At 39.6% G+C, this 9,868-nt stretch overlaps 1 protein-coding gene across 1 annotated transcript; it reads left to right on the top strand.

Annotated features, from left to right (window-relative positions):
• The first annotated feature begins 549 nt into the window (after nt 1–549).
• Nucleotides 550–9,865, top strand: LOC134196534 (G patch domain-containing protein 4-like). Its single transcript, XM_062665681.1, has 7 exons — nt 550–712; nt 764–837; nt 6,249–6,341; nt 6,409–6,507; nt 9,179–9,234; nt 9,294–9,341; nt 9,397–9,865. The coding sequence occupies exons 1-7, from the start codon at nt 661–663 to the stop codon at nt 9,683–9,685; spliced, it is 711 nt and encodes a 236-aa protein (XP_062521665.1). The 5' UTR covers nt 550–660; the 3' UTR covers nt 9,686–9,865.
• The last annotated feature ends 3 nt before the right edge of the window (nt 9,866–9,868 follow it).

The following is a 9,868-nucleotide window of genomic DNA, read 5'->3' as shown; positions in this document are numbered from 1 at the left end:
AAAACCTTTGGCAATGCCGGTCTTCCAGGTAGCGTGACGACCATTACGTCGTACGTCAGCAGCAAACTGTGTTGTGTTTTTATGTGAAAACAGTTTTAGTTTTTTTATTATTGATGAGTCACTCACCTGCATAGAGCTATCTTTAGCTAGTACGTTAGCTAAATTTTTGTCCGGTTCAGTCTTGACAATGAGATGTAAAATTTTAAATGGTGTCTCGCCGGGGTTTCGTTTAAATGTATTTGTTTTGCAATTAGTACTATATTTTAAATAATCTGTGTTGAGCTAGAGTGCACCTGCTAGGGGAACCGAATAAAAAACCCGGATGTTGCCGACTAGTTCTCGTTGTACAGCACGAGCAGCTCGATCCCCGCGGAGCGCCTAGCAATATAGCGTTTATAGCAGTTAGCATTTTACACATGCAGTGAATTGACTTTCCGTATATTTAATTAATTATGGCTACCGCGGGGCAAAGATTTGAAAGGAACAGAGAAAGAAAGCACAGTAAGGCAAAAAAGACAAAGCTAAATAAATTTACGAAAATGTAAAATAAAGACAATTTTAGCTAATACAAATCGTTTTCTAGATGTACTTTAAACACTGTTTGTCACATTTATTAACATCCGGGTGTTTACTAAATAGAGCCCACGTGGGCCCAACTTCATGCGTATGGATTTTGCGAGAAGGCAGTTAGAAAAAACTGGATGGAAATACGGTGAGGGCGTTAATGTGCGTCGTTGCTAGAGTTTGCATATATTCTTGTCAGGTTGTGGACTGGGAAAACACGAGAATGGAGCTGCACAACCCGTTAAGGCTACAATCAAAATGGACACACGTGGCGTAAGTGCTTTAGATTATACCAACTGACTGACAAAAGTTCACGTCTAGGTAGCCTCGCTCTCAAATTCTTCAAAAGGCAGTGACTACGCGTGTGTCCCGTATGTCACGTTATCGACCACGTTGGTTCCTCGTTTGGAGTGAAACTTGGCGTAGCCTGAATGGCATGGTTCTTACAAACAGTTACTATATACAGACTCTTGCAAAATTATAAATCCACCCTACTCACGTGACGGACAAAATGTGTGAATGGTGTAAAATGATACCAGGAGTTCCTTTCATGATTACTTTGAACTACCAACATATAGCAATACTTGTGGTCTTAGAGTTAGAGCTACAACTAAATAATTTTGTTGCCTTTCACTAAAGAAATCGAAGTGCGTTTGTCTGGCAGTAAATCACAGATGTTCAATCTAAACAGTTTCCTTCCTATGCTTTCTACTACTGAGAGAACTTAACATTAAATTCATCATCAAGTTGCTAGAAATTGCCTTTTTGTCTTTGTTTGGCAGCAAATGAGCAAATTGTTTATGACGTAACAAACTCATTCTTATGATCTGTAATTGTTTAAAAAAAAACAAAACAAAAGCACTAAATCTATGCACTAATTATTACAAGACGCAAAACTGTTGGCTTCAATGTTATTTCTTACTGTATAACGTAGAAATTCCTAAATTCGTTACTTCCGGTTATATTCTGTGATGGCTCAGAATAGTGCAAGTTGAGACAATGGCGCCAAATTGTTCTGTTTTTATACACTGTTGGAGCTCACAGAGCGGCGAACGTTGGCAACCCTACAGTTCAGTTATCATTTCGTTCCAATTTCCATTCTTGTATTGATTCTTTGTGTTGTCCGTGTGTAATCATGCCTCAAAGAAAGCAGTGCAACCCCATGACTCTAAAAGAAATCGAAGTCCATCTTGAGAACGAGTTGTCAGAACGTGAAGTGGCAGGAATTGTAGGAGTCTCTCGTGGAGTGATTCAAAATGTCATCAGACGCCTTCAAAACGGCAGCAACGACTACAAAAGAAGACCAGGCCGAGGTAGAAAAACAACAACTCGAACTGATCGACATATTGAATTTGCTGTTCTTTGAGATCGCCAAGTCACTCTGCGAGAGCTTTAAGCAGACTTGACTGTCGTGACTGGCCAGCCTGTGTCACATTCCCTCATTAGTAGACGCCTGTCAGAGAAAGGTCTCAATGCTCGACGACCTCGTAAGAATCCACACTGCGTTTTCGACGAGAGAGTCGCTTCATGCTAATGATGTCACTGTTCTTGAGTGGCCGTCTTGCTCTCCAGACGCCCATCCAATAGAACATCTGTGGCTCTGGCTGAAAGTGAGGGTAAATCGTCTGCACCCTCGAACAGCAGCCGATCTCTGGGCGGCAGTGCAGACAGCGTGGGCGTCAATTTCTGTTGATCTTGTACAGACTATAGTTGACTGTCTTCCGCGTCGCGTAGAAGCGATACGCAGAGCTAATGGCGGTTGGACGAAATGTTAGATAGTAGTGTGTAAATGTTAACGAGTTCTTGCTTATAAACCAATTACACTGCACGCCACAAATTTGTTTACTATGATAAAATATTCACTTTACAGCACACGGGCAGACAAGATTTAGAAAGATAATGACGTTTTTCTCGAATTTGGCAACTTTACATTCTCTAGTCAAGGTGTGACGGGGTTTGAATCTAGACTCAGATAAACAGCAAATAATTTTGTAATGAAAATATAACGTAGAAGCTTCTCTGTCACTGACTAGGCTGTCAAAAACACAATAAAATGTACAACAAGTAGGGTAGATTTATAATTATGCAAGAGACAGTAAGATGCTACAGACAAAAGTATAGATAATGCAATTTGACAATTTTTACTCAAAGAGTGTAGATTTTGTATCAACATTTGAACACCAGATCATCTCTGTTTTGCAAGGAATCCCTTCAATCAAACATAGAGCATAATTTTTGGCTCTAAGTAGCTGTGTTAGAATGAAATGAGAATAACGTCTACTTGAGCTGGTATACGTTTTGCACGCATTCATTTGGATATCGTCAGTTTTCTCATCAAGCAGAGAAAAATGATTTCAAGTAGATCTATATTTATTTTACATAGGCATAGGAATCGTGGGGGCACCAAGGGCATGTGCCTCCTGCAACCGTGCTAAGCTGTCACGCCTACCTGTCTTTTCAACTTTTCCAGCCATACGTAATGATGACAGATCTAGACCTAGAAACTGATAACATTGACGTGCTATACTACACTAATACTATAGTGTTAATATGTATTAGTTAATGTTGGTTTTCTGTATTTTGCTGTGTTGCGTGCAGATATAGTTAGCCTGGACACAGATTGGATATAGTAGATGGTAATATTTTGCGTGTAGGTTGAGTGATTGTGTGTATACTTGTTAGTTATGTCATCTGTCCGTGCGTGTGTTATATATGTTGTCCCTATGAGGGAACTACACCACACGTGCTGTGATATATATATATATATATATATATATATATATATATTTCAAAATCAAAAAATTCCCCCAAACGTCCCCAAACCAACAAGTCTTACATTACACTAGGTATATCGCAACTATTAACGTCCTGTACTTCAAGCTGAATTCTCTTATGAATCATTCTTGAGTTATGTTTCCATAATTGAATAGAAAGTTGCTGCATCATATTTTAGAAAGCTTGGTTGAATTTAAGGCCACTGACTGCTGAGGTTTTGGAAGCAATAGCTTTCAGAGTTTTGATGCTAACTAACGACCAGAGCCCCAAGGTCTCAACCACTAAGGGGTAAAAGAGACCACCAGCTGAACGAACTCTGTCTTCATGGCGAATATCCTTTTGTTCTTCACCTGCCTCTTATGCGGCTCCAGCCCTTACAGCTGATTTTGTCACACATAACGGCTGCAAGAGTTTCTAACTGTTACGTCAAAGTAGGCAGGTTGACCCTCCAAGAAATCAGGGTGAAAAACATCACCAGGACAGCTTTCAGTAGAACCATTGCCCCTCATCTCCCTCATAACATCTCTGTTCTCAACCAATAAGGCCTGGAAAATAACTTCTGCCAATGCATTGTGTCTACGTGTGCGCTCTGGACCAAAAGCACAACCAAGAAGATGATCTCCAAAAGTGTCAATGTGCTGACCACAACTGCACAAGACAGATGCCGGAGGAGAAGGAAACATCTTGATTCCCAACCAGAGCCGTACTGCAATAACTAACTCATGAGGAGATATGGAAAGGCCGAGATTAGAGTTGGGTATTGCCCGCAACCAAGCTCCTGCATGAGATGTACTGATTGAATTTAAACGTGCTCTGTCTCGTAAGCTAGCAGTGTTCAACAAATACTTGACTAAATCAGAGTCAAATTCTGATTGGATTTGTTGTTGAGGAGCAGTGCTGAAATCCAAAGTTGAAGAACCGTGTTTGCTTTCAGATAGTGACAAATCTGAAGATGACTTTCGGGGTCTCCTGATGGTAAAGGCCTTGAGAAATGTAAATTTGCAATATCCAGTGAATTACAAGCCTTTTTGAGAAAGTCCTGTACCATCTTACGACTAGAATTGCAACTTCCTACGTAAGCAGCTGGTGAAGACTGGACTGCTTCTCTCAGACCAAGTCCACCAAGTCTAATAGGTAATGTCGCTTGCAGCCATGCCATATCTGTAACAGAAGAACGACAAATAGTTTCTAAAGATCGATGTAACCCTTGATCAAAGTGATGTAATTGTTCCAACAACATGGCCGGAACAACAGTTCGTAAAATATGATTGACTTTGCAAACACTCTGACAGCTTTGAAGAAAATGCAATTCAACCTGTGGATCATCAAGATTACCAAGATTTGACTGGGACTATATATATATATATATATATATATATATATATATATATATATATATATATATATATATATATATATATAAAGGAAAGTGGTCCATGGGTGCAGCCATTTTGAATTTTTGTTTCGTAATTGCTTGCAAACCGCTGTTCTTTGCCTCTCCTGCTTTAGCACATGATCTTTTCTACTTTTGTAAAGCAACTGGTGCTCTTCGTGGTGGCCTGTGCCCTGTACTTTGCTTTGTGCTGAGGTTTTTTTGAAAATCGTGACGTCACAAAAGTTTGTTCCCTATGCGCTCGCAAACCGCTGCACTTCTTTGCTTCTCCTTTAGCATGCGGCCTTTTCTCACTTTGAAATAGCAACTGGTGACATTTTCAGTAGTCTGTGTCCTATACTTATGCGTTGCTGGCGTTCATCTGTACTTCTTGATGTCATCCTATGGCTACTCATTGTTACGTCATATATTGTGATGTCATACATTTATTGTGGCGTCACAAACGCTCGAGTCATTACAGCAAACCCGCCTGTACACTGTCAAAATGCCTCCTAAAAAGCGCTCTCTGTCTGCTATTCGTCAAAGGCAAAGCAACGAAAGTTATCACTGCGACAGGAGAAAGATGACGAAGCTACTCTCTCGCCAATTAGAATTCAATTGTCGTCAACTTGATCGAGCCAGCTGTCACTATCCAAAGCTAACGATCAAGCTGCATACAAAATCTAGTTGCATGTAAATGGAATACTCGCTGCTAATTACTTAGAACATCTCGCTGTAACGTACTAACATTCTAGACAAGATAGTTTAATGGTAATTCCTCACAAGTAAATCGCACCTGGGTGAAGCTGGGCATCGTAGTATATATATCATTACTATTACTATATGTTATATCTGATTACTAATACATTTAGTGTTGTTGTGCAGAGCCACACCTTCTTAGTCAAATTAGTGCTCCCTCAACCAAATGTAGGTTCCTACGTCTATGTTTTAGCTTGATATCTCTTTTGAATGATAGTATTAGCATTAACAAGAGTGGATCCAGAAAAACGTTTGGGGAGTGTCTTAACTTATGCAAGATTTTCAAAGGGCTTAAGTTGACAAACACATCCATTAAAATGTGACATGGACTTCGAGAACTGCAGCATGCAGAGCACAGATGAATCGTGAGGCTTAATTGCTTTAATTAATTAAAGGTTATATAGTCAGACGGCTCTGGTGTTACTATGTTAGTCTCTATATATGGCTCTCAGTGTCTAGTGTTAGGTTTTTGTTGGGCGCTGGCACCAGCATTGAGACTGTACTAATGAAGAATTTCAGTTTGCTCTTTGGTGGTTAGGGTGTCCAGTGCACTATGGGACAGCCCCTGGATCTGTCCTGTTCTTGATTAATGTTGTTTGGCAGTCATACATTGCGATATGTGTACTGTAGATTTAGATACTATGAGTCAAAACAAAGTCACAGGCAACGTCTTTAGAGTTACTGAGCACATTCAATTGATACTGGCAATGTAGTACAATAATTAAGTAATTTGCCTAGTTACTTGCGAAACCATTGAACCATTAGTTTATCTTTTTAGTTGGGATTTGATCCTGGCAAGGAGTTCAGTCATGACTGGTGGACGATGGCTTTCAACAAAACAGCTGAGAAGCTCTCTGTCACAAATACGGATGTAAGTACTATATTGTCTCTGTTTTAGTTATGAAGGTTTCAGTTAATGATATGATTTTATATGTTAGTCTAGATCATCAGTACAAGTGTCTCAAGGTCGTGAATGTTCCAGTGGAAAAAGTGGACCGAAAGGTGGTGACCTTGAGACATATCGAGGATTTGTGAAGGTAAGTTTAGTATTACATATAGTTACAATAGAATTATACAGTCTGTTAAGATCTACAGTAATATAAAGCAATTGGCAGCAGGGACGGATTCAGAAAAACATTTGAGGAGTGTCCCAACTTTGCAAGATTTTCAAAGGGCTTAAATTGCCAAGCACATCCGTTAAATGTCACGTGGACTTCTAGAGCTGCAGCATGCAGAGCGCAGAGGAATTAAGTCAGACTGCTCTGGTGTTAGTCTTTATATACAGCTTTCAGTGTCTGGTGTTATTTGTTTGTTGGGCACTGGCACCAGCATTGAGGCTGGGTTAATGACGAATTTCAGTTTGCTGTTTGGTGGTGGGTGGGAGTGTCCGGTGCACAGCTTCTGGATTTGCCCCTGTCCAGGTCAGAGTTGTCTGTAAATAATATGATATTTTGTACTGTCAGACTTCATTAATCCAATTCATGGTAGTCTGGCACCTTCACTCACTGGGAAAGTACATGTAAGACCAATTTACAAATGTAACACGAAGCCATGATGTTTGAATATTAATAATGATAATTTGACTGCTGTATTAGTTCGACAAACAGCAGGACAAATGTAGTCATAATAACTAGGTTTGACTGTATTTTGTTACATATTTTCTATTGTCATTTGTAGCTGACATTTACATGTACAGTACTGGTTAAAGAGTAATACTCACTTGTGATAATTGCAAGTTTTGCCTGAATTCAATAATTTGTTATTAATTTTGCCAAGTAACGTATTCTGTGTTTTGGAAAATGAGCAATTGCATGTATGCAGCACTTGTCCCTTGATTTTACAGTAAAATCTGAGTTAATGTGTGCATTGCTATTAGCAATGCTATCTCTGTAATACAATTTATATTTTGTACAATAGCTACTGCTCATTAAATGATTTAGGAAACATGGTGCATATTTTTGAGCAGTTGCTACACATTTCTAGCTAGACAACTTATCTTTCAGTGGACACTTATTTATTGACCGAGTTTCCTGGTGCTACTTTGTGAATTCCGTAAGGCTAGTTTGAGAAATGGTAAAGAAAGAAAGAGTAACACCTGAGAATCGTGAGAAAGTTGTATTGCTGTGGGAGGCAGTGGCAGATTCACGATTTGCTAGATGGGAGCACGAAACTGAGTTTGTGGGCGTGTCTTGTACACTTGCAGGTACTAAGTATTTTAGATGCATGGTGATAGGTCAGGATGTTTTATAGTTGTAGGACCCTGTAGGCTACATAACCTTCTGGTCGTATTAAAGTATGCAGCAGTCAGGAATGACTCTGATAGATCAATTCACTTAGAAGACAGTTCCCCAAACAGGGCATATTCCCCAGTGCTCAGTGGCTTAGCTATGGGGGACCCGGGGAGGGCACAGGCTTCCCCAAAATTTGCTATATCGACATGAACTTGTAATACAGTTACGATTGCTTGGGTGTATAATAATAATGCAACTGGATTGATGTTTTTTGAGTATAGTGCATGTGGTAACAGTGTTTGCAGTGGGATCTAGACGGAATGCTACTGACAGTGGGATCTAAGATGTTCTAGCTATGCTAGTGGTGTTATATGCATGATGGTATATTTTAACCAATTCGGTGACGACTCTTCAATCTATGTGTATAGATGAAAAATGTGTATTCATACATTTTTCTGTTTGTATTGAAATAGTCCCTCAAGGCTTAGTATCAATCATTTACATTGCAATCATACATGCATCAATTAAGCTAGATACCGTTGTCACATTGACATATGATTTTATCTCCTTTTCTTTTTGTAAGTGGTTCCAGTAGCTAGTAGTGTCTTGTTTCATTTCTTCTCATTAGTTGTATTTTCATCTTCATGGTATGCCTAAACGCAGCCACTATAACTTGTGCTGGGAGTTTCCCTCTCTTCCTCCAATACGTTGTGATTATAGAGTAGCAAATAATACTGTCAGACTTGGAGGTTTCACCATCAAATGGAGGCTTAGCAGGGCTAATATGGTTTCATGTAAATACATACATATACTTACACATATATACATATGTAATTAGCAGAATAATCTTCAAACATAAACTTTTATGATCTGTCCTGCCAATCACAGAAGGCTGGGGTGCATTTCTTTATTCTCCACCTAATCTGGTTGAGCTCACCCAAACTTCACAAACTAATCCAGTGGGGCAGTGGATTAGTTTGTGGAGTTAGGATGAGCTCAACCGGATTAGGTTGTGAAGATAAAGAAACCTGGTAGAGGTCCACAACCTCATGGATTAGGTTGTGGAGAATAGAGAAATGTGCTCTTGGCTACGTCGCTGCAGTGGCCGCCGCCTATATCTTTGGGAGGAAGGGTATAGTCAAAGACAGATAGCGGAATGTGTGGGTTGCAGCCAGAAAACTGAGAAGGCACTGGAAATATGAAAGCAAAGCAAATACTCGAGAGACGGTCGTCAGCTGATTTGAATATCTCTTTCAAACAGAAGGTTGACTACCCCTTTAGTTAGGTCTGAGTTCTTGCAGGGTACTGTAAGCAGTATTTCAACGGTGTCTTTGTGAGGTTGGATTGTTTGGTCGTGTCACAGTTATATTTATTATTTATATATATATTTATCAGCAAATAAGAATATTAGAAAAACAGCGAACGTACAGTATTGGCACTGCATTTCTCAATATGCTATTTACATGCGGTTTTGCAGGAATCTGTTGTTCCTGTTGATTCACCCATAAAAAATGTCGTCACAACTGAGATGGTGTTGGTCTCGTTATGGTTTACTGAGTGCTTTAGCTTGCACTAAATTTGATGTTTTGTAGTTCCGATGACGAGCTCTTTCTTGCTTGCGGCGGACGAACAGCACACAGGCACGAGTCTCACCATCTTCATGTTGTTGTTTGTTGATATTATCGTCATGTTCAGGGCAGCTCGACATGGACTGAAATTGAGTGGGAAGTTGAAAAGACTAGCAAAGCAAGAACACAAGTCATCGTCTATTAAGAATGGCAAGTTGTTGGTAGTAGAATGTAAAGCTAAGAAACACTGTCAAAGAATTGATGGAGTAGCACAAAAGGAATGCAGCCCATCTCTGAATGTGGATGTCTATCAGAGTGTGGGGAGTAATGATGGTGTTTGTGTATGTAAACACAAGAAACCTAAGAGACGATTTCAAAGAGTCAGTGTTGTATTACAAAAGGAATGCAGTCTTTGACGGATGTCTGCCAGAGTTTACAGTATGATGAAGCTGTGTGTTTAGTAAACAGAGAGAAAAGAGGAAAACACAGATGACCACCTAGTCAATGTTGTCGAACTCATAATTATCATAATGTTTTACTCACTCTTTAATAGATCTATTGAAACTCATGCCGAATATATATAAGAGCGTTATCATATT

Source organism: Corticium candelabrum, chromosome 21 (assembly GCF_963422355.1).
Source record: "Corticium candelabrum chromosome 21, ooCorCand1.1, whole genome shotgun sequence".
Taxonomy (NCBI): Eukaryota; Metazoa; Porifera; class Homoscleromorpha; order Homosclerophorida; family Plakinidae; genus Corticium; species Corticium candelabrum.
Note: the sequence above shows the minus strand (reverse complement) of the source record. Positions and strands in the feature narration are given on the sequence as shown.

Bases quoted from the DNA above. Each gene is read 5' to 3' on its own strand.
- LOC134196534 (XM_062665681.1), top strand. From the start codon at position 661: ATGCGTATGGATTTTGCGAGAAGGCAGTTAGAAAAAACTGGATGGAAA. The intron at 713-763 runs GTGAGGGCGTTA...TATTCTTGTCAG, and splicing joins AAAAACTGGATGGAAATACG to GTTGTGGACTGGGAAAACAC. The intron at 9,235-9,293 runs GTTGGTCTCGTT...GATGTTTTGTAG, and splicing joins GTCGTCACAACTGAGATGGT to TTCCGATGACGAGCTCTTTC.